The sequence below is a fragment of the Falco naumanni genome, chromosome 3 (genome assembly GCF_017639655.2).
Source record: "Falco naumanni isolate bFalNau1 chromosome 3, bFalNau1.pat, whole genome shotgun sequence".
NCBI classification, from domain to species: Eukaryota; Metazoa; Chordata; class Aves; order Falconiformes; family Falconidae; genus Falco; species Falco naumanni.
In genome coordinates this window covers 5,657,536-5,681,686 of record NC_054056.1, presented here as the reverse complement: position 1 = coordinate 5,681,686, position 24,151 = coordinate 5,657,536, and the positions used below count along the sequence as shown (strand labels likewise).

Below are 24,151 nucleotides of genomic sequence, written 5' to 3'. Positions count from 1 at the left end.
ACTGAATTTAATACAGATTTAGATGTCTGTTACTGACACCTACTGGGTAAAGTCACAACTGACCGTCCCACTCCAACATGACCTCAAGCAACTGGAGGCCCACAATTTTGGAAAAAATAGCTGTGGATTTTATTCCCATCATTTAAGGTTCAAGTGCCCTTAGTAGACAATATTGTGATAATTAGGAAGTTCCTGCTGTAAGACAGTAATTACCTTGAATCTATTGTAAATTGCATCATTATATCTGAAGAATTCTATCCAAAACACAGAAATTGTAGTAAACATAGAAGTTGTGAACAAAAAACACAACAAATTAATCTATGCAACTCTTTACAACAATTATGAATAATTACCTGAGTTCAGTAACCCACAATAAACTTAACATCTCAAGCCAGGTGGTCAAGGTAAGACTTTCTACAAAGCAGAATGAACTAGAGGTTATGATCATTAAGAACAAATAAAGGATTAATAATTGTTATCTCACAGTTAATAATTAGTCAGCCATCTCACAATTTGGGCTGGCCTTTCCCTTTCCATAAATAGCAACTGAATGACCAGGGAGAGCCCCCCACTTTCCTGCTAGTGTTGCTGCCCTAAACTGCATTATAGCATCCACAATGGCATTCAATGGAACCTGGCAGGTCTATGCTCAAGAGAACTATGAGGAGTTTCTGAAAGCTCTTGGTAAGTGTCTAGTTACTTTTGAAATAATTTGCTGGATTGCAACACACACTTTGCATGACATCTTTTATTACTGTATTTCTATGTTTTTTACTTTTGTTTGTATGACAAACTACCCCCTGCCAGGTAAGTCTGTTATGCCCAATTTGGAAATGAAAAGAAGCCAAAAAATCATTCAAATTGATGTAGAAAGGTTACAGATAACCCCCAAATCCCTAACATTAGAAGAGTCCCTCATGAAAGAAGACATATACCAGAAATCTACTTGTTTTGATTAACACATAACTTCTATAAATACACTTAACTAGAAACAAGTTGTCAGTGATATATACAGATTTCCAACATGCTATTCGTAGTGCAGGTACTTTCTACAGCACTAGTGATTAACATGTGATAGCTGTTTAGTGAGCCGTAATGGTAGTTACAACTTAGTATGCGCCTATAATAATAAAAATGCACTTATGCGCTTGACAAAAAATTCACATTGGAGTTTTTAAGAGTATATGAGAGATATTCAGCAGAACAGAATTCAGTTACAGTTGAAAAGCCTAGTCCAACAGTATGACACCTGAACCAATTCCCGCTACTGCTAAAGATGATACAGTCAAATCATGCCACAGACACCCTGATGAGGCAATCGGAGGCTACTCAGACTGTTGCAGCTCTGACTAGACAGATAACCACCACCTTCCATCTCCCAGGGAAGAGGTGAGCGAAACAAAAAAACCACACACATGGTTTTCATCATGGAGAAATGTTACCACATGGCAAGCTATTACTGAAAGAAGCAACACATATTCTGACACAAGATTAATTAATATAATATCAAAATCTATGCAAACTAGATGGAATGGAACAATATGCCCATAGAGAAGTGAGTCCAGAACAGGCTTATCTTTTAACTTGGACATCACTTTTTATTATTGTTTTGTATCTTTTGCACCTTTATTGGAGAAAAAAATTTGCTATTTCATATCAACACACTACTTTGTAACAGAAAAAGTCCTTTTTTGCCTTTTTTACAGCACTGCCAGATGACATCATCAAAGTCGCCAAAGATATTAAGCCTGTTGTTGAAATACAGCAAAAAGGAAATGACTTCATCGTGACATCAAAAACACCCAAGCAATCTGTCACTAACTCTTTTACACTTGGAAAAGAGGCTGACATTACTACTATGGATGGCAGAAAGCTAAAGGTAATATATTTCAGGAACGAGTGCATCTCTGTATTTATCCTTCTCAGTTTCTGTGTATGAGTGAAACTTGTTTGTACCATTTCTATTAGCATACATTTCTATCATTTCAACAGAAACATTTCTTCTAACACTCCTATTAAAATGCTGTGGTCTCCAGCTTAAATTAGTAGACGTGATTATAAAATACCAAGATCATTTAATTCCCATTTACATAGTCCTCTGCTTATTCAAATTGAATTGCAAAATGTAAAATTTTTTGTGATTTTTAAATCTGCTTCAACAGTGTACTGTGAACATGGTAAATGGGAAGCTTGTGTGCAAATCAGAAAAATTCTCTCATGAGCAAGAAATTAAAGGAAATGAAATGGTGGAGGTAAGTGTTAGAAAATAATGGCACATCAAGAAAAATGCTGAAGGAAAAAATGTTCTGTGTTGATTAGCTCTTAGTGTAGGCTTAATAACTTCAACAAATCTGGCTCTAAAATTATCACATTACTTGCAGAATTCCTTACTGGTGCTTAAATCTGCAGATACAGAACCGCAGTTAGTGGAAAATTCTAATAGTATCTTTTATTATTCCTGTTTCTCATTAAAACCAACTGCCTTAGATGACTCTCCTTTAAACATTACTCATATATTTAATGCATCCTGCTCAACAAATCTTTTTATTAATTACTACCCTGGGGCCAATTCTAGGCACTGAAGTGTGAAGGGCTTTGGCTGCTGAGCATGTTGCAGAAAGGCTCCTTATAAATTCCTCTAGACTACTATAGCAGTGCTTTTACCCTTAGCTTTATCCACAGCATTACCTCTGAAAAGAAAGTAAAAGCTGAGTCAAACCCAAAAACTTATAGTATGTTTGTTCCACCTACAATTGTTCAAAGTTCTTTAGTTAGTTCATAATTGTTCAGTACTGACAAAGAGCTTTTCTCTATAGACTTAAGCTCATCAGGCTTCTAAGTAGTATCCACTTGGCTAAAGACTACTACAAGAATGACAGCTAACTACATTAAAGTTGTATGTTTTGGACATACAATTTCCTAAGACCATTCTGGGTATCTCAAACTACTTTTCTAACATTGAGCAAGCAAAACATCAGGGAAAAGAACACATTACTATGTGGGACAGTGGATTTCTATTACAGGAAGCATGTCATTCTGGTAGTATCTGTGACATCACTTAAAAGAGAGTGATAATATAAATGTCATCATCCACTACACTTTTAGATTTTTCTCTCTTCAGAGCTGGTTCTGCAAAAAATTTTCCTTCGTATGTTATAAACATATTTATAGGCAAGAACTGTAAATGTATTTTCTTGTGGAATAAGATGGATTTATATATGAATTGAAGAAACTCTAGCCAGCTAGTTACAAATAGATTTCCTGGAGTCTAAATAAAAAACAAGTTATGCATATTCATCTTCTACAGACTATGACTGTTGGTGGAGTAACACTTGTCAGAAGAAGCAAGAAAGTTTAAAGACAGATCACCTTCTTTGTGACACCTTTACATACCTAAAATAAAGTGCAGTTTCCACAAGGTGTGATCTTTGTTACCTGACAAAACAGTACAGAAAATAATGATTTCTACTCTCCTTTCACATATGCATCACTTTGCATTATTATAAAACTGTGTTCTCCCTGCATACACTTATAGATCCCTTCTATATGCCCAGTGACAGCAGTCTGCCTCCCAGACAACCAAACCTGCACACCAACTGGAACATCATGATTTATCATAATAACCCTTGGGAGCAGACAAAAGCTGATATAAATGATTCTTGATTTCTTACATACTCAGTCAACATATTCAGCTTTACCAAGAAAGCTTAGCCTTCTACTAAAACACTTTCTCTATAACCTAGCCAGTAAAGAACAATTAGATGTTTTTTAGCTGATATAAAACAGTAATATTTTAAAAGCTGTGAAGTATTTGTCATAAACAATTACGAAGTAGTAATAGGAATGACTGCTGTTAACTACACAAGAGTACAATTGAACAAAGATGAGACACTACAAATGCAAAGGGTATTAAACATTCCAATTTTCAACATACTCCCAGTATCTGTCTGTCACAGTTCAAGTTTGTGAAACTCAAGTAAACTAGATCATTTATGTTCAGATTATGTGTCTCTACTTAAGTATAAAATGCACAGGACCTGTGCCTATAACTATTTCTGTTCAGTGCTGATTAGATCCTACTATTCTATTCGCAGTCCTACTTCATACTTAAGCCATCACAAGTTTGTTAGAACCAGTCTTGGGTGTAAGACCTCCACAAAAAAGTTGCTGGACTGGTTATGCTTTTTAAAATCCTCATGGGGATGTTTGAGTCCAATTAAGAGTGCTGAGTCTCCCTCTTCGTACACTAGAAGAGCAGTTTGCGGGGGGGGACATTGTGTTTTAGTTAATAATACTTGCAACACGATATAAGCAATCCGGGAAGTGTATTCTTATTCTGGGATAAGGCTGTCCTCATGGGGAAGTTTTACCGGCATAACCATCCAAGTATCATTGTGTTCATTTTGCTTCCCAAGCAGTACTAATGCTAAGTACACTTTTGCAGACTAAATTAGATTCCATGTGAGTTACACATAAATAAGATCAATGGAACAGAAGTCAAGACAGTGGTAAAACTCAGGGAGAAGGCTGCTTTAAAGCATTGGTACTGAAAAAAACCATGTAAGAGCTCGAAACACTTCTGTTTGGAAGTTGCTGGGTAACTGCTGCTAACTACACAATGAAACACTACAAAACAGAACATAGTTTTCCAACACTACATTTGCAGAACACTGCAAGTCTTCAGCGATCAAATGCTGCATCAGTAAACTGTAGGAAACAAAATACAAGACACTTCATGTTTATTTCTAAACGAACACAAAGATCATTCATTGCTCTGAACAACACACTTAAAGCCTGTTACAAAGCAATTACTTTGATACATTCTGACAGAAAATGGGAATGATGTTAAAGCAAAATGTGAATATATCTGTTTGCTTTTAAAAGAAACATGAAGGTCTAATTTTGGTTCAATAACTACTCAAATATTCCCTGATCACTTCACATAATCTGCCTGGCAGTCTTCCTGCTTCCCTATTCAACCCCTGATCAAAGACATCATGTCAATACATGACAACTGGTATACAAAGGCAGTTTAAGTATAGACCGTGGATACTACATACTAAAAACACATTCATCCTACATAGATCTTAAACTGATGCTAAACCATTTTAATTTGAAAGCACTAAAGTCCTAAAAGAATTTTTAAAAGAAAAAAGAAATCACCTTACTTACTTCACAATTGTGGCGATTTAGTGTTTCCAACACCTGTGCCAATCTTTTCAATCCAACGGCAGTATTCTTCTGCCACAGGGCATTTCAGATTTAGGTGGAATAGTTCAGTTCCTTACTTTGATGCAAAATGGTCAAAACCTGAAGGATTTTGATTGGAGTGCAAACCTTGTCCCATTGCCCAAAATCAATCATTTCTGAAAGACAAACTCTTACAGGTTTGGATGACTGCACTGGATCTTCCACAAAACCAAGTGACTTTTTCTGCAAAGGAGAGTATTTATAATCGTATTTGAATCTTGTTCAAGAGTGTTATTTCCAGTCTGAAAAGCTCTGAAAGGGTAATCCTGGCAGCAAGTATTTCTAGCCATCACTAAACTCCACTCTTCGGTAATTCCATTGTTTTTCAGAATGTCTACAGAAAAAAAAAAAATCTGGTTTGTGTCACACACTCCCACCATAATCCCAGTCTCTAATGTGCTTTCCTTGGCTTGATTTTCATGTTCTTTTGGCGACTTCTGTAAGCAGATCTGTGTATATATTGCACAAGGTAACAAACTCAACCTGCTCCTAGCATACTTCGTACAGAATAATGTTAACTGTAAATATCAAATGCGGAAAACATTGCCAGAGACCACCCATCTCTCTTCTGCAGAGTCCTGAACACTGACCACTGAGCATACAACCACCAGCATTTTCTTTTTCTCTAAAGAGCAGCATATGTAGTTGACATACACCTCCTGTGTCAGTGATGAAATTTCATCTGTCATTCAAAACACGTAGAAGCATCAGGCAATTCTGAGTGCGAGATTGCCAAGATATTAACAGCAAACATCCACACACCAGAGTTTTCATTCATATTCAGCCATTAGAAGTAAAAAAGGGAAAATACACTGGTGACAAGACATCAGGACTGCATTAACTCTTTAAGTCTTTCTCTCCCACCTGCAGTTTGCTGAAAATTCCTCCCATAAGTGAAGATTTGGACATGCTGCTTTACTGAACCTTTCATCAAATCACCTGTAACTCAGTCACAGATCTGCCATTTACCTGCCTATATACCTACTGGTGAGTCACACATTAAGGTGTTAACAAAAAAGGGCTGGTCCTTTGCAAACAGCGCTGATCTACAACTGCCCGATGAAAACTCCCAGGGCCCAACAACGCTGTCGGTACCGGGTGATCCCACAAGCCACAGAGAAAGGCTTCGCATAGCCTGCCCTACAGCTCGACGCTCCAACCCGCCTCTGGGTCAGCTTGTGGTGCTGGCCAACTGCACAGAAACGAGCCATAACGCCCAGAAACGGCAGCATGAGGCAGGAGACAACGCGTCACCTAACGACCAGAGCCCGCCCTCCATCTTCTCCGCGCGAGGAGCGCCGCTCCCGCCCTTCTCCCTCTTTCGGCGGGAAACGCGCGCGGCTGGGGTGAGCGCAGGACGCATGCGCGGGCAGCGCAGGGGGCGGGGGGACGCTCCCGCGCGGGCTGCGAGCGGCAGCGCATGCGCAGTGAGGGCAGGGCAGCGCTTGGCGCCGGCGGTTTGGGCGCCCCCCCCCTCCCCTTTCTCCGCTGTTTCCCTCCTCGCGCGGAGCTCTCGCCGGAAGCCCCGCGGGAAGTCTCGCGAGAGGCGGCGGGCGGGCGGCGGTGGCGCTGCGTGCAGCTCCGGAGGGTCGCCTCAGCCGCTCGGCTCCCCGCAGCGCCTGGGCCCTGCTGTTCGCTCGTTCCCTCCCTCCCCCGCGTCCCCCACGCCGCCGCCGCCGCCGCCATGTCCCGCTACCTGCGCCCCCCCAACACCTCGCTCTTCGTGCGGAACGTGGCCGACGACACCCGGTGAGTGGGGGCGGGCGCCAGCGGGGAGCGGGGTCTACGCAGGCTTTGGCGGGCTCGCTAGGCCGCGCCGGGCGGCCGCTGCCGGAGGGGCGCGGGGGGCGCTGAGGGGAGGGGAGCGGGCGAGGCTGGCCTGTTCCCTTCTGCTGCTTTACCTTCCTCCCTGCCTTGCCTCCCTCCCGCGCCCTTCTCCATTTTCCTCTCCTCCTGGCTATGCTGCTCTGTTCCCCTCCTCTCCACGAGGATCGGTTTCAAAACAGCGTCCAGACAAAACAAAGCTGGGCCGGAGCAAAGTGGAACTCCCGGCCCCGCGTTTGAGTTTGTCCAGCGGGAGATCAAGGCGGGATTTGCTTCTCCACTTCGGTGCCCCTTAACCGTGCTGAGGATCGCTGGAGTTTTGAATGCTCTTTTGAAAAACGGCGATTGGTACTAGAAGGGAGAAACCAGCTCCTTGGCTGGGGGCTCCCCCAAAATTAAGGGTGTCGTTGGTGCCGCTAGTCTGGTAATTGCTGCCAGGTCAGGGGGAATGATCCCACGTTAACTGTTCTGTGTCGTGGCCTCTGCGGGCGCTCAGCCTGGGGGGGGAAACAATGCTTTTTCTCCATAATAATCGTATTTCACCAAGATTCAGGACTAAATATTTGCAGCAACTTGGTGAAATAACTTTTCATTGGGAATTAAAAGAATTTTAAAAGTGTCTTGCACGCGTTCTTATTTATTGCTTAGGTATTTTTAATAAACTGCTGCATTTCTCCATTTCTTTTTGTAGTTTGCCGTGTCCCTTTTGTGTGTGTTCTCAGCTGTGAAACGTTTATAGAGCACATTAGTATAGAACGCGTGCATGAGAGCATTCACGTTTTTACTTACTGTAGAATTCATATGGGAGTCCCTGTAAAGTCTAGTGTAAAATTCAAACGTGAGTTTTCAAACTTGCTGCCTGGGCAGCTTGCACCAAAGTTGTTCAGCAAATAACAATAGCGTGGGCACGATGGAATGGAATGAACATCGTTGTGATAAAAAGCGTAAAAAGCTTCAACTTAAAAATTTTAAATTTTTTATGTGCAAATTTTTTTCCTCTTTCCAATAGTTTATTTTACTGTAAAAACAGTCAGGGAGGACAATTCCAAACTTTTTAAAATAATGTGGATCCTATTGAGGCTTTCACCGTAAGCTTGTGATGAGATGGTACGTTGTTCTTAGAGGTGTTTTCATTGTGAGATCTTGATGTTGGTTGTCATAGTTCCCTCTGCCCTCACTATACACGTTGTAGATTCCCAACCAATAAGAAAGAGAAATGACTAGTCATAACTCTTTCATACCACATAAATATGGTATTACATCAATCTTTCTCATACAGTTTATTGTCCTCAATTGACACAAAAATACATATAAAGGAGCTGATGTGGTTAAGAAATCTCGTTGTTCAGGAGACGATAGTTGTTCCAAGTATAGTTACAGATGTGTTGAATGGTTTTGTGCTCAGCTCTCTAAAGCCAACTGTTCGGAAAACCTATCCTCAGGGCATGAGTGGTTGCTTGCTGAAGTTTTGTTCTATTTGATGTGGTTGCAAGTATTGATTATTCTACGGAAATAACTTTATGTGACTGGTTTATTCTCGTACTGTTTATTTGGATCTTACAGTTGATGTTTGCGTGTTGCAAAATAGTTGTCAAGAGTTACATGAGGTACTTGAATAACATTAATTCTTAGATCCTTCTTTTCACTTTCTGCCAACTTTTGTTAGTACATCCTGCATTGAATTGACTAATACGTGTCACTTCTCGGTTTACATTTCTATTGCAGAGTTACGCTGAATGCTAGTTTCAAAATGCCAGGGTATATTTTAAGCATCCCAATTCTTGAGTGTTTCAGGAAAACCTAGTGTGTCACTTAACAGTGAACTGCTCAAACACTTTTTTCCCCAAAAAAATGTCTTGCTGTGTTCATTCTCTACCAGCTGCTTCCAAAAAGATGGGTAGTTGTATTGATTGTAAATTTAATTTTTAATTAGGACTTTTTTTTTTTATTTGGTAGATGTTTTATAACATCTTAAATAGTGAAAAACCATATAAGATATTTGTGATATTCTAGGTCTGAAGACTTGCGCCGTGAATTTGGTCGTTATGGGCCTATAGTTGATGTATACGTTCCACTTGACTTCTACACTCGTCGTCCCAGAGGATTTGCTTATGTTCAATATCCTTTCTTCAGATGGCTGATTAGTGAGGGGTGTTGAAGTTTGAAATTCAAGTTTGTGTAAGAGGTAACAAATCTAAATGAAAAAGCAGTTTACTTTTGTGTTGTATCTAATAAGTGTCTTCTATTGTGGTGTTTCATTATTTTTGAAGATTAACTTCTCTCAGTTGTTCTTTGACTTTTTGCAAACCTTAATTCAAGTCCAGTAATATAAAAGTTTGCTTATGTCACTGAAATTAATACTATATGATTTAAATGAAAATTTATCACTGACTCAAAATTGTCTAGCACGTTTTTATTATCACTGGTATGTAAGTAAACTTGTGCTTAGCAAACTGTGGCTGGTATTCATTGTTAATTTAACAAATGGAAACTGGAATCACTTGATCAAAATCAGATTGTATAAAAAATGAGGTGAAATTCTTTCTTTAATATTGTCCCCTAATTTACTGTCCTCTGTTGTTGCCTCAGAATGTAAAGCTGTACAGTAATGGCGACCCCAAAGAGAAAGCATGAAAGAACCTTTAGAGTAGAGTTCAACAATTAAGGCAAGTAGACAAGCCAAAGACCTCTTAAGGATCAGGCTTGAAGAGAAGGGAGAGTTTGGGAAAAGAAAAAATAAAGAAAAGCTGGAAGAAGGACAAGCCATAATGGGAGACAAAGCTTCGCTTTATCTACAAAAGGGGGAAAAGGTTGTTTTTCAAAGTAAAAGATAAAGCCATCTGTCATTTTTGGCCAAGCATCTCATGACAAGTCCTTCTGACAAGCACTTAAAGAGTTAAAGGTCAAGATGAAGTTGAATGGTGGCCAAGATTAAAGGAGTCATACCTGATGTATCCTACAGAATAACAGTTTTTCTTCTGTTTGTCATGTAAGCAGTAATTTGATGAATGATTCTGGTTTAGTCCATTGACAAAACCTGTGATATTTCTCTTGTGAGTGCTACTGTAACTGTGGTCTTGAATGAAAGTGCATTCGTTCTTGGTTTATCAAGATACGTACCTGCAAGGTGATCGTTTATTTTCTGCATAGTGATGCTGATGATGAACTGAGCTGCTACAAGGAGAAAGGCAATTCATTCTTTCAGGTCACATAGCTGGAGGAAGGTGTGTGAATTACAGTAGCGGTCAGTCTTGTGGCTTAAAATTGGTAAAGTCTGTGTTACTGAACACCTGACCTGACCGACAGGGGTTTTAGTGTATGCTTTTATCTCAGACTGCTGATGGTCTGTATAGGTGTCCATGGCATTACAGAATTTAAACTTAAAATCAGTTGTGAAAAAAGGGAAAGCTGTATCCCAATTCTAAAGTTGATAGACACATGTTAATTTTTTCTGATGGTATGCCTAACGTAATTTAAGAACTAGGAATTAATTTTAGTAAAGTCAATGTAGTGGAGAGAACTGAATGACCATTAACAAATTTATTTTGAAAAGGATACTGTTGGGCGTTTTTTTTTTTCCTTACATAAGTACAAGTGGGAGAAGAAAAAAGTTAAAAGTATCGTGTAACAGCTGCTTGCTGATGAAGAAGTTCATGGTCATATTAAGAGATTTTAATTTTATTGTAGGAGTTCTCAGATAGCTGGTGGTTAATTAAAAAAAAATAGTTTACTAGTGTGTACTGTAGCATGACCAAAAGAACTTCAAACAACCCCATAAAACTGTAAAATTAGAAAATAACTTTTTTTTTAATTTTAAACACCAAATCTGTAAACTCCTCAAATTCTCAAGTACCTTAACACTCACCACATTTGAAGATGTCCGTGATGCAGAAGATGCTCTCCATAATTTGGATCGAAAGTGGATTTGTGGTCGGCAAATAGAAATCCAATTTGCACAGGGGGATCGGAAGAGTAAGTGCCTTGCATGTATTTCATCAAACTGTGATTTTAGCCTTAATGTTTAGTGCCAGGCAACATTGCGTGTGTTATTAGTTGTTGTGATATGTTCTTACTTGTGTATAAATAGTATGTGGATGTTTTGCTTTTTATCCAGTAACTATTAATGACTCATTTTAATTAAAAACAGATAACCAAGTACAACAGTCACTTACCACAATCTGAGTCTTGCTGCTAGCTGCAAATTCTTAAGAGTTTTCTATGCAGTTCTACGTGTTTCTGCAAAGAAAGCTTGACTGTGGAAAATTCTCTGGTAGAATGAGTAGCCCAGTTTTAAAGTATTGCAGTGTTTATATTGTGTTGAAGCAGATCAGGGTTTTTGCATGTTAACGTTCCCTAGTACAGTCCAATTTCCAGCATTGAGAAAACGTCTTCATTTTTACTTACCTTCAGGATACAAGCAAATTTCAAGGTATCTCAATTCAACATGGCAGAGAAGTCTTCTGCACAGCTAATTGCAAAGAGAACTTGGCTCTTTTAAACCTCTTACTTGTATACATATTCTTAATATATAGATAGATACAGACATAAAAACTAAAATGTGCCATTGGTACACCTAACACATACTTGTTGATCTAAACCAGGACTATAATACTCATGTGCAGCTGGGGAGTAAGAGCATCTTAAAGAACTTTCAGTTAAAAGCTATCAAAGAAACAACCATAACTGTCCAGGTTTCCCTCAAATGTGCACAATTAACTTTTATTGAAGTCAGTGAAAATTACATCCTCTGAAGGACAAGTTGCTGTCATGTATATAAACACTGGAATATCTAATAAGTTCTCCAAACAAAATTAAATAAATCTACCTTAGTGTTATAAACAGTGGCACTTAAAACATTAAACTTGTAGCCATTTGGTACAGATAGTGTTCGTTACATCATGGCATGTTTAAAATACTTTGAGTGTGGTCTTTGGGTTTGAATAAGAATGGGATTTAATACAAAGGAAAGATAGCAGTGCTGCTTCGAGAAAATGCAACAATAAGTTTGTTCATACTTCTTAATTATTTTAGTAACTAAGTGTTGCTGTTTAACCCCAGCTGGTAACCAAGTACCATGCAGCTGCTCCCTCACTTCCCCCCCAGCACTCCCGCACCCCAGCAGGATGGGGAGGAGAATCGGGAAGGAATGTAAAACACAATGGTTGAGACAAGAACAATTTAATAATTGAAAAAAAAAATTTAAAATACTACTATTGTAACAATTACAATGGCAAGGAGGGAAAAGGGGAGAGGAATTAAATCCAAAGGGAAAGGAGAAAAGAAACGGAGTGATGCACAATACAGTTGCTCACCACCCACTAACCGATGCCCAGCCAGTCCCCCAGCAGCAGTTGGCAGGGCCTGGCCAGCCCTCCCCATGATGTCCCATGGTACGGAATACCTCTTTGGCCAGCTCGGGTCAGCCATCCTGGCTGTGTCCCCTCCCAGTTTCTTCTGCGACTCCAGTCTTCTCGTTGGTGAGGCCCAAGAAACTGCAAAGCCCTTGACTTAGTATAGATACCTAGCAACAACTAAAAGAATCAGTGTGTTATCAACATTGTTCTCACACCAAATCCCAAACACTGTGCTGCACCAGCTACTCGAAGAAAATTAACTTTATCCCAGCTGAAACCGGGACACAAAACCGCAGAGTGAATGTGCATTGTTGTATCGGTGCGGGGGTACTTTTAGTATTGCACTTCTCTTTGTGTGGCATCCATTGATGCTTCTGTATAAGCTGTCTGCTAATGATTAAAAGAAGACTGTGTGGTCAAGAAAATATGTGTTTAATTAGTTCACTGTTAACTTTCACTTTTTGGGTAAATTCAGGAATGTTAGAATGTTTCGGTCATGGGTTTGGCCTGTCATACTGGTTCCCCAGTGGCTTGAAATCACCTTAGCCAGTTCTGTGTTCTGGTTTTATGGAGCATTAGGCCTTTCTTACTTTTTCTTGGGTGGGGGTGTGTGTTTGTTTTGGTTTTGGGTGGTGGCGTTTTTTCCCCTAGGTCTATAATGCCCACAAGGCTGCATTAATTTTTGTCCAGTGGTTAAAGCAGCAAAAAGCAAATGGCATAGGGCAGTCTCTCATCTGTCCTTTTCATAAACGTCTCTGCTAGAATCATGAATTAGGTTTCTGCTAAACACCAAATGTATGGATTAGTAGTGTCACTAAAGGGAAAGTAGGGCATCTTTTTTAACTTAAAACGTTAAATTGCTATTTTTTACAGCACCAAATCAAATGAAAGCCAAGGAAGGGCGAAACCTATACAGTTCTTCTCGTTACGATGACTATGACAGATATAGGCGATCTAGAAGTCGGAGTTACGAAAGGAGACGGTCTAGAAGTCGTTCTTTTGATTACAGCTATAGAAGATCGTATAGTCCCAGAAAGTAAGTGTAGCGTGTGTTTGGCTTTAACTGCACAGCAGTCTGTTGGAGGAGAAACACCACATTGACTATTTAATTTTTAAAATTTTGAATAATCTTTTTCTATTGTGGGAGTAACTTGTGGGAGTTACATATCTTGCATGCTACATCAGATCAGAAATATGAATGAAATGATTCTGTGTTTCACTGAAGAATAATTAAAAGTAAACGCACAGCTTGAAAAATAGTTGATTAAGCATTTGTATATATATATACGTAGGTATTTGTCACCGTTTACTTTTTCTGATGTACCTTTTTAGCAGTAGACCTACTGGAAGACCTCGTCGTAGCAGAAGCCATTCGGACAATGATAGGTAAAACACTTTTTACACCCTTTAAATTGAAAACTAGATGACTGTATTTCTTTTACTATAGGTTTAAAAAAAGTTTCTCCTGCAAAAACGGTAAACAATTTTTAATGTACTAGATGTCTAAGAATAGTGTTTTTACATTCAAATCTCCTCTCTCCCCTTTATTCTGATAGGTTCAAACACCGCAATCGATCTTTTTCAAGATCTAAGTCCAATTCAAGATCACGATCCAAGTCACAGCCCAAGAAAGAAATGAAGGCTAAATCACGGTCTAGGTCTGCATCTCACACCAAATCTAGAGGCACCTCTAAAACAGATTCTAAAACACACTATAAGTCCAGCTCAAGATATGAAAAGGAGTCGAGAAAAAAAGAACCAGCTAGATCCAAATCACAGTCAAGATCACATTCTAGATCTAGGTCAAAATCCAGATCAAGGTCATGGACTAGTCCCAAGTCCAGTGGCCACTAACAGTGTATTCATGTTGGTTTTAGGCATGTAAGATTCATTTACACACAGTTCAGTTTACTTAAATTATCAGGAATATGATGTTGCAACAGTGCTAAAAAATATTTTCTCTGTCAGTTTTCCCTGTAGCCAACAATGGTTAAAATTAAAACAGTGTTGAGAAGCCACTGAGAGGGAGTGAGAAAGAGAGAGAGAGAATGTCCATTTGGTTAAATGTCATGGGCAGCTACTGATCTGGTTGTGGTGTCTCTATGTATATTTTTGTAAAGATTTGCATTTTTAATGCTTAGATATTGGTGATGACTTGATTGATCGTAACTTGCAACATTGTCCTATTAAAAATGTCATACCCGTAGAGAAATTGGTACCGGTTTGTGCTGAACAGTTAAACCCACTGTTTAACTTGTTCTTTAATGCTAAACTTTGTGATAAAATGGAAAACTGGACAGCTGTAGTGCAACACTGACCGCTGTGAAATGCAGACTGGCAATTTTATGTTTCCATTGTTCAAAGGCAGGTTTCTGTGTTCTCCATGCCCACTGACACAAGTAGGTTGGTAAATGGAGCTCTACGGAGAGAGATATTTTTGAGCTTTCTCTTTAACCCTGCTATCTGGAGAGATGGTACTAACCTTGCATGTACTACATGGGGAGAGAGTTGGTCTTGGAAGACTGTGCAGAGATTGTGCAGTGTCGTGACCTGTCAGGATAGAGGCTTCACTGCTTTTGACCTGGCTGCTAGTACTAAATGTGTGAGGGGGGAGGGGGGAACCACCTTGAAATGGAAAATTAAATTCAGATTTCAGCAAATGGCAGAGCAACTAAATATTAGGTTGTGTGTACATTTTATGCAGTTTTTGTATCTATTCTAAATTTTAGTGAGCAGTTAACCATAAAATTGCTTAGTTTTCCTGCTGTTAGATACAAGTAGATCGTTTCGAGTTGTGTGTGTACAGTATATAAGAACTAAACTTTTATGCCAATGACTCCTGTGGTTAGTTGGTGTATTCATAGGTATAAAACTGTAGCCATCTCTCTTCCTGAGTAACAAAGGCTTGCTTTTACACATCAAAAAGTATTTGGTCAAGCAAGTCTAAATCACTTCTTCCTCAGAATGGATAGTGGTTTGGTTACAAGGTTTCATTTTACTTAAGAACAAATGTTTGAAGTTGGATATGAACAAGAGCTGCATCTCTAGCTATTTAGTTTATCACTAATACAGTATATTTAGTAAATTGAATGTGAAAAATAACAAAACCAGTGTGTAATCTTACCAGTATTTCTCTAGAAAGCAAGATAATTTGTTATGAAAATGGCTTTTGGCATTGTTTTTTCTATTTACCTTCAAAAGCCAGCATCAAACACCTAGTGTTCCTCTCTGTCTTATGTAGTAGCATATAAAGACATTGATTTCAGAAAGTTCCTTTTTAGAGAAATGTTTTAGGTTTTGGTTTTAGTGTTTCCAGCAGGGCCTTTAAAAAAAATGCAGATGGCTTTTAAATATTGGCAGTGGAACGTGCTTAGGGGGTTGATCCTAGAATCTTTGTACATTTGATAGTATTTCTAACTTTTTCTTTACTGTTTGCAGTTAATGTTCATGTTCTGCTATGCAATCATTTATATGCACGTTCCTTTAATTTTGTAGACCTTCCTGGATGTATAGTTTAAAAACAGCAAAAAGTCTATTTAAAACTGTAGCAGTAGCGTGCAGCTCTAGCAGAGGAAAGTTGTGGGATTAAACTTTGTATTTCCTTTCTTATAGAGGCTTCTAAAAAGGTATTTTTATATGTTCTTTTTAACAAATATTGTGTACTACCTTTAAAACATCAATGTTTTGATCAAAATAACTAAAGACCCAGCTTATTTTCTGCTTGCTGTAAATTTAGCAAACATGCTGTAATAAAAAAATGAAGGAAATACTGATCCACTGGAATTATTGTAGCTTTAGAATTTGACTCCAGAGCATGGTTAGGAGTAGAGCTATGCATCCCTTATGGAGTAAAATCCTTACTATGGTATTTCAGTAAAGTCAGGAATTTATCGTTTAATGTCTGAATAAATGCCATTTCACATTTTTTAAAGGGGTACTAGACAAGATAAGAATGATAAGCATAGGTTTTAATCTAATGTATTGAAATTTCTTTTCCGTTAACTTCCATTATTGCTGGATGGACTGCCCTATGGTTATAATTCAGATATTATTAGCCAGGTTATGAACTAGTTAAAATCAACAACTGAAGATCCATATAGAACCAAATTTCTAGTATCACTGTATCGATTTGTATTTGCCATACGAAAAATGGCACCAGCAATCGTTCTCTAGAAGGTGGCAAAACTTTGCTGGTGACGTTTAGAAATTGAGCTGCCTCCTGGCGCTTCTGGTATATACAGCTGGTTCTTCTTATGCCGCTGAAGGAAAACAACTCTGACAAGCACTTAATTGCTTTGATAAACCCGCTCCTACACTTTGGAAGTTGAGCTGCGGTTGTCTCATAGCTTTCTGCTTGTAACAGCAGAAAACCCCACCCTTCTTCAGCTTTCTTATGAAGAAAGACTATATGAATATAGTCTTCGTGACTAAAATCCTGCTGAAAAGCAGTCCGCCTGCCTGTGTCGTGGGGAAGTGTGGGTTTGTTTTTGTCAGCAACCTGCAAGGGGTTGCTCTAAGCAATGTTCACGTTAGTCTGGCCAGAGCTACAGCTGGATGGGTGGGGAGGAGGAGGGAGAACATCTTTGTGTCCAGGCTGAGGTTCTAATTTGAGACTGCAGAGTAACAGTAACTATACCTTAACTATTTTGTCAGCATGTCCTTATGTTGTGTGCCTCAACATTTATGTATAGCACAGTTTAAATTTTTTGTTTTGAAAATCCAGTTCATCATTGCAAGTATAATGTAGTATCTGACAGTTCTGATGGTTCTTTCTTTCTCTCCCAGAGGTAGGACTAAACTTTGACTTGACTTGTGTATATGAACAAGCCAGAAAAGCCGAACACAAACCCACGATGTTTCAAGAGTGCATGAATAAAGATGTTGTCCTAGTTCTTGCTCCCATGGAAAAATTGTGAAGAAGCTGTTCTGTGGGCCTTTCAGTTGGGGACGAGTTAGCAGGATGTGGCCAAAAGGGCAGGGAATGTTTACGCATTCATGCAAGTCAAGCCACAGCCCATCTAGATAACATCTCCCTTCCTTGGTGCAGGAATCCTAATCCTGCTCTAAAAAAAGCGGGAGCCTGTCTTGTGCAAGCTACCTGCAGGTTATGCACAGCTGGAATGCAAGAACATAACGCAGGCTACAAAAGATCATGTATAGGCATCTTTCTTTTGGAGTCTCAAGAACGGTGGGAATTATGTTTTTCTGTGGTAAACTAGATTTTGTCATTCCTGCAAAATTTGTAGAATTGAAGTAGTGTGTAAAAAAAAAAAAAAAAAAAAAAAAAAAAAAATTCTGCTGAAAGTAATGGCTGTGCTCCAAAATATCTGCAGCGTATTGATTTATCTCAGCAGTAATAGAAGGCTCTATTGGAACTTCTTTTTCACCAAAAGTCCATGCACCCAACCGATAATTAAAAAAAATAATCTTAAATTTAGTGGTTAAGTAGCTGGGTGTTTAAATTAGGGACTATAATAGACTGGTCTCTGAAAGCTAAGTGTTATCCTTTCTATGTCTTTTAAAGATGTTTAAATGTACAGTATAATGGCTTTATTCAAAGTGGAACTTTTCAATTTAAATGTTACTTTTAGCTCTCTTCTTGGAAGGAGCGCTTTTTCTGTTTAGTCTGGGGTAACAGTTTGAAATATGTTCAGAGAAGGGCAATTGGATTGATATACATCACAGCACTGCTACTTGATTTTTGGCAGGGATGTTGCAGATTAACATTTCGAAGTACAAAGGGATAAATTTACACATTTTTAGGACATAATCACCCATTAATAATTGCTGGTTTTCTCCATTTATCTTGTAACTTGCTTAAAAAAGTCTGTAGTCCATTGCTATAATATTTGTCTAAAGATGCTCTTACTGATGAGACTATTCTAGGAAGGGAAGACTATGTACCCTGTAGTGTGTTTGATCAAAAGATGCTGATGTTTTTTATTCATACACATCCTTTTCTTCTTGAGTTTTGTGTTCCATCTGTGCAAATAACCCTGTGAATTGGGAATAAAATGTACAAGTTTTGACTATAACTTTGAGAGCACCTTCTGACTCAATTCCTACAAGCCGGAGCCTGGTGGAGGCTGAGCACCAAGCACTGCGCACCCAGGGCAGAGCCAGCGCCCAACTCCTCCAACAAGCTTAAAGTTGCACCTACTCAGACTAGAGCTTGTCCCACAGGCAGGCTGGGGTGGGTTTTGTGAGTGACCTTAGTGTGAATTTTTGAGCCCCATGTTCACAAGGCCCTGGCAGGGTGCGAGCGCGAGGGCTGTAGTTCAAGAAACCGCCTTTGTTGTGATTCCCAACTTGTGATGCTCAGCCTGCCCCTTCCTGCCAGATAAAAATAAAAATAATGGTAGAGTTTCCTGCTGCTTAAGGATAAATACATTCAACACTCAAAAGCCTCACAGAAAACCTTGAGCTGTCAAAATACTGTAAAAAGCCACCTGTCTGTTACCATCTTCAAATAAATAGATGCTTTTAGGGGGTGGAAAAATTTAGTTTATTGAAATTTTGTTTCCAATTTGTACAAATGCCATTAGTAATTGACAATTTGAAGTTGAGTCTACATAATAGTAACTGGGATACAGCTCACACACTGGTAAGGTCCAGGTTGCAAAAATACAAGTTTAAAGACCGCCAATAGCAATAGATTTGTAAACATTCAACCAGCTGCCAATCCATTTTGAAGGTACAGAAAGACATCTCAACATTCCGTGATCTGCAAACTCCCCGTCCCGAGTTAAAGCACTTCCAGTCGTTCCCACGTTTCAAAATAACCTTGATTCTGTCACTGCAGTTCAGAACTGAGACAGGCCAGAAGGTGCCTGCTGGCAACTGCCCCCTCCCCATCCCCAAGTTGACACGTTTTAGCAAATACTGGGACAAAGTAACGTTGCAGCATTGATTCAGTTTAGAAACACAAAACTTGTTCCAATACTTGGGTTTCTACTCCAGCACCCAACCTCTACCATTTGCATTTCTTGTGAAACACCCAATTCAATTTTGAACACCTTAAAGTGTTTTTTTCATCATTTCATACACACCTCTCCTACATATTCCAAACATGAGTATCTTTACCTTGAGCAGCACTTTTTTGTGTTTTTTTTTTAATTTTATTTTATTTAAAAATTCCAAATAAGCCTCTTTCACTGAGTTTACTTTAAAAAATGAGCTCACAACCAAGTAAAACGTGCATATTCACTGCATGTTAAGTGCAAGGGCACAGCCACAAGTGTCTTTTTTTTTTAACAAAATATTTTTTAATCTGGCCATGTATTCAACATGGTCATCTTACATTCAGCAGTTTCATACTAAAAATATTTCTGTGCAGGAAAGCCCAGCATAAATTTACATATGCTACAAAGTTTTACATTTATATACATGGCTCTGTCTTCCCTATGAGAACATTTTAATACCTGCCACAAGCTACCATAACTTCAAATAATTATTACAGGGTAACCAATTTAAGACCAGTCTAAGTTACTAACTACTCCACCTTTTTCACAATTTAAAATATATATATATAAAAAAATGCATTTTAGAACTCATCAGTGCAATCGGAGTTAAGTTTTTTGGCAGTCACCTGGCAATGCACTGTCATTAGTTGGCACAGTCCGACTTGCTAGATTGCCTGACGTGTACTTCATCCTTTGAAGAACACACACCAGCATATTTCCTACACCTCAGGTTTGGTCACAGGCTTTTCCACCAATTCAGGAGTGCCAAATAAAGCTCACAGGTATAAATAAGACAATAATGTTTTAACTTAAGTGCCTAAGGTGGAAGTCTCCTCTGCTTTTTATTTAACTAGCAAATTTTACACAAGTTTGAAAAGCAGCAATGTACCTGACTAAAGCCTTCAGTGCTGTGTTTTTTTTCCAGTTAATGCCGCATTAAGTTAGGTAAAAGCTGGCTTTCTAACACCATTTCAAAAAGTAGTCACAATTTCAATTTTAGGAGACAGCCCCATTTACTCTTAAAATAAATACAGTATATGGAGACTGTTCAGCATTTGATTAGGTCGATTATAGAGGAAAATACTTAATTCACAGTGGAGTGAACCCAGCACACAACTTTTGAGGTAAAACAGTAGGGGAATGTAAACTTCCACGCCCTTCTCTACCAAGTGACTATGTGCAGCAAGAACATCTAGTTCGGTACAGCTGGGCATATGCAGTTAGGAATGAGTTCTCAAATTTGAAACCCTGTAAATTTAAATAACTTTAAAAATGTGGAAAGTTACATCTCAACCCTGGACTTTAAGTAATGTTTTAAGCTGAAATGTCATTATTTCTCTATCAGAAGGTTTAAAAGAAACAGGTACCCAGTGGCTTGGTGGCTTAGGAAGAACACTTGGTGAGGGTGGCTCACTAAATTTTGCTCCAGCATAGTTCTGATTGGTTTGAGGTGTGAAAAACAAGCTGCGATTCGATAAAGTAGGACTCCAATTTTGATTATTGGCAAAATGAACATTGTTCTTTCCCCCTTTTTGCATGGCCTGCCATGCACCAGATGATGAGTTGCATCCATGTCCTCTTTCTTTCTTCATATAGGTCTTCATCTGCGAAGTCTGGTCTTTATTCTTCTGCCTGTTTTTAAGTTGTTGATGGTTCTTGGTGGTATTTCTAGACTGGGGAACTGGAATGTTGAATCTTTCTCCACCACCCATCTTCAACTTAAACGTCACCTGTAAAAACGGGGAATAGTCGGCGGAGTTTGCATTACTATTTTATTTTGGCAGAAAACATTTCAGAGAACGTTTAGGTTCTAAATAAGGGGACTGAAATCAATCTAACCAAAACTTGTATCAATTGAAAGTAGCATTATTTTCTCCTTTACTGGAAGCCGCTTCATTAATACCCAAGAACTCAGCTGACACTCATGAGAACTGAATTATAATGCAGTGTATCTTCCGAGCAGGAAATCACCGACTACAGCGGCTTATGACCAGCACGTCATACACCAGTCCATCCTTCAGCAACTGTACCGCAGCCCCCTTAACAGTCACAGCTCTGTCCACCTAGTTTTGAAAACACTGGTCCTCCAGGCAGCCCAACTACTAAGCACACCACTTCTTTCTCCTCAACAAAAGGCGTTACTGGAAGAATGTGAAAGACGCGTTGTTTGCACAATACAGTGCTAAATTTTAAGGTGTTAGTACTTAATCCTGAAGACATTTAAACCGTGCTTTTTACACCTGAAGATCTGGGTAAAGGTTGCACTGTTACACTCCCCAGTCTTTCTGGTAAAGTCCAAAATTATTCTGATAAACCAAAGGCGAAAACAGCCTCAAAGGGAAAGCAGCTGCTTGTAAATGAACTTCCAAAGATACCATCACACAGTAGCTGGCACCTTCACGCTGACTCTCCTACAGTCCACCATACCTCTCCCACCCCCATTTACCTTTCTGTTGTCTTCTCAGATTCCACACTCTCCAACTCTTGCCCCCTTTCTTGCTTCCAAGCCTGAAAAAGTAGGTGTTGTCTTTTGCTGGACTCCTTCCTTTGGCTAGGAATAGAAGTTTTCATGGGCTGATCTGCTGTATTCAGCCAGGTAGCCGAGGCCAACATCGGATTCTCGGCACAGAAGCTCCAAGGGAGTAGTCCCACTGCATAAATGAGAATGAAGTTTGAATTCAGGTTAAGGAAACAACTGTTTCCCTTCCTAATTTGGGGAGGAAGAAAAAGCTGAAATAATTCAAAGAATTCATAAAGTCACTTGTGTCTCTTTTGTTGAAGATGACATGATTCTTCAAACGTAAAAACCAAAAACCACGCAGCAGTATTTATCTTGCTCTCTAAACTTCACTATCATACTTAGCATTTCAGACAGAACAGCGTTTTTATCATGCTCTCTATATACACCTTAGTATTTTAATAGGCAAGCAAGATCCTTTTTTTTTTTTAAAGGGGGAGGGGGAAGAAAATACAATGGAAAATACTTCGGGATGAAATCTTGGGAAACTAGAGCTTCACCGCATCCCTCTTGAGCACAAAGAAACCCTCCCTGAAAAGTGCCCCCCCCCCCCCCGCGATCTGCGGGGCAGGCCAGGGGAGCTCCTGGGCACACAAACTGCCCCCAGCGAAACCAACCGCACCCCAAAACCCTCCTCCGGCCACTGCAACACAGCTCCACCTCTATTCTGCCAGCTGAGGGGTTTTTCCACCTTCCTTAGCAAAGTAATTCCTTATTAACTCGCCCGTGGCTCATCCTCTCCTTAAATCTTTTAAGACTTTAATCTTAAAGCGCTCCTATCTGTTCACCTCCCCGTAATGGACGTGTCACCCCGCAGAGCCACCAGCACCCCCTGTCCATCTCTCCCCAAAAGCTCCAGGAGAAGCCGCTCATCTTCATTTCCAGCTTTCGCCTTATTGCGACTGAAAACGAAGGGCCGAGGTAACGCCAGGAGCCCAATCCAAAGCTGCTCCTTGCTCCCGCGGCAGCGGCCCTCACAGGCCCGGCTCTTGCCAGAGCTCCAGCTGTTCGGCTTCAAACTTCTTCCTTTCTTTCACCTACACAGCCCGGCCCCTCGCCCCGCCTGACCCCGCGGGGCGCCGGGCACCCCCGGCCCCGTTTCCCCAACAATGGAGCAGCCCGGCGAGCACAACATGGCGGCGGCAGCGCCCGGCCCTTCCCGCACCGCTCCTCCCTTACCGACTTCTGTCCGTCTCGTTCTCCCACAAGTACAGACACACACACACGGGCCTTTAGGAACCGACCCCGCAGCTCCGCCGTCACTCTCCGACACCCCCCCCCCCAGCAAAACTCAGCCCAAACACTCCGCCAACTCCCACGGCTGCCCCCCTATCTCCCACACAAAATGGCGGCCGCTTCTCTACGCCATATAACACCCCCATCCTCCTCCCCCCTTGCCCAGGCCACCCGCTATAGCCAATAGGAGCTCGCTGCCTACTCCCTCCGCCAATGGGAGCCAAGCCCCGCCTGTTGCCGGGCGGGCCCGGGGCAGACTGGCCGCGGCGGGCGGGCGGGGGAGGACGCCGTTTGAATCGCCTCAGCGCAGAGCAGCTCGGGAGCGAGGCGGCAGCGGCCTGAGGGCTCCGGGCCAGCGCCCCCCCCTCCCCCTCGCTCGGGGGCTAGAGCAACAAAAGGTGAGGGGCCGCCTGGTGCTTTAGAGGTAAAATAATGAACAAAAATTCCCCTTCCATCGCTCCGGCTGGAAGAGGGTCTGAACAGCGCACAAAGAGCAAAGCCCAGCCCCGCAGACATCCCCTCTGCTTCCACATCGCCACAGGGAGCGGCTGGGGTGCCTCAGGCCCGCACCTCCATTTATTTAATCGATTTTTTCAAATGTAAGTAATTAAAAATAATTTAGAAATATTTTTAATGTCAAAACGTAGGGAAATGCGTGAAGGGAAAAAGCTTCCACAGGCTTGAACTGCTGTTTGTGTGAAGGGGTGCCAAAGCAGAGCCCCCGGCGCCGGCTGCCTTTTGTGTGGAGAGCCACATACTCTTTAAATTTTTCCTCAAGGGTTCGTTTACACCGAAACCCACGAGATTTAGCCTTTACCATGTACAGGCTGAACGAAAATTACATACGCATAAACCTGTACATTCGAGAGCTCCCTGCCCACCACGGAGGGGCCAGTCAAGCACTGTACACAGCATTAAGGACAAAACCACAAAAGAAAATAGAAAACAACTAATTCAGTTTAAACACCGGGGGGGGGGGGGGGGGGGGAACACTTAAATGCAATGCA

At 40.5% G+C, this 24,151-nt stretch overlaps 3 protein-coding genes across 10 annotated transcripts; 2 read left to right on the top strand and 1 right to left on the bottom strand.

Moving 5' to 3' along the window:
- Nucleotides 1–549: 549 nt before the first annotated feature.
- On the top strand, nt 550–3,418 carry LOC121085334 (fatty acid-binding protein, liver). The gene is made up of 4 exons (XM_040587915.1): nt 550–684; nt 1,707–1,879; nt 2,163–2,252; nt 3,308–3,418. The coding sequence occupies exons 1-4, from the start codon at nt 618–620 to the stop codon at nt 3,356–3,358; spliced, it is 381 nt and encodes a 126-aa protein (XP_040443849.1). The 5' UTR covers nt 550–617; the 3' UTR covers nt 3,359–3,418.
- A 2,683-nt stretch (nt 3,419–6,101) lies between these two features.
- Nucleotides 6,102–18,463, top strand: SRSF10 (serine and arginine rich splicing factor 10). 8 transcript variants are annotated; one of them, XM_040587854.1, is made up of 7 exons: nt 6,102–6,237; nt 9,088–9,259; nt 9,664–10,063; nt 10,925–11,046; nt 13,302–13,464; nt 13,761–13,814; nt 13,985–16,195. In XM_040587854.1, the coding sequence occupies exons 3-7, from the start codon at nt 9,993–9,995 to the stop codon at nt 14,280–14,282; spliced, it is 708 nt and encodes a 235-aa protein (XP_040443788.1). In that variant the 5' UTR covers nt 6,102–6,237; nt 9,088–9,259; nt 9,664–9,992; the 3' UTR covers nt 14,283–16,195. The 8 variants fall into 8 exon arrangements, with proteins under 8 accessions (XP_040443788.1, XP_040443787.1, XP_040443782.1 ...); XM_040587853.1 differs by lacking the exon at nt 6,102–6,237 and adding an exon at nt 6,244–6,999; XM_040587849.1 differs by lacking the exons at nt 6,102–6,237; nt 9,664–10,063 and adding exons at nt 6,248–6,999; nt 17,214–18,463 and having other exon boundaries at nt 9,088–9,192; nt 10,943–11,046; nt 13,985–14,086.
- A 1,207-nt stretch (nt 18,464–19,670) lies between these two features.
- PNRC2 (proline rich nuclear receptor coactivator 2) lies at nt 19,671–23,254 on the bottom strand. Its single transcript, XM_040587913.1, has 3 exons — nt 23,088–23,254; nt 21,837–22,041; nt 19,671–21,120 (listed from the first exon to the last, which is right to left on the bottom strand). Exon 3 carries the CDS (start codon nt 21,100–21,102, stop codon nt 20,680–20,682), a length of 423 nt encoding a protein of 140 aa, XP_040443847.1. The 5' UTR covers nt 21,103–21,120; nt 21,837–22,041; nt 23,088–23,254; the 3' UTR covers nt 19,671–20,679.
- Nucleotides 23,255–24,151: the final 897 nt, after the last annotated feature.

Excerpts from the sequence above, each read along its gene's own strand:
- LOC121085334 (XM_040587915.1), top strand. The coding sequence starts at position 618 with ATGGCATTCAATGGAACCTGGCAGGTCTATGCTCAAGAGAACTATGAG. Across the intron at positions 685-1,706 it reads GGAGTTTCTGAAAGCTCTTG|CACTGCCAGATGACATCATC; the intron begins GTAAGTGTCTAG and ends CCTTTTTTACAG. Across the intron at positions 1,880-2,162 it reads TGGATGGCAGAAAGCTAAAG|TGTACTGTGAACATGGTAAA; the intron begins GTAATATATTTC and ends CTGCTTCAACAG.
- PNRC2 (XM_040587913.1), bottom strand. The coding sequence starts at position 21,102 with ATGGGTGGTGGAGAAAGATTCAACATTCCAGTTCCCCAGTCTAGAAAT.
- SRSF10 (XM_040587847.1), top strand. The coding sequence starts at position 6,671 with ATGCGCAGTGAGGGCAGGGCAGCGCTTGGCGCCGGCGGTTTGGGCGCC. Across the intron at positions 11,047-13,301 it reads TGCACAGGGGGATCGGAAGA|CACCAAATCAAATGAAAGCC; the intron begins GTAAGTGCCTTG and ends TATTTTTTACAG. Across the intron at positions 13,815-13,984 it reads AGCCATTCGGACAATGATAG|GTTCAAACACCGCAATCGAT; the intron begins GTAAAACACTTT and ends TTATTCTGATAG.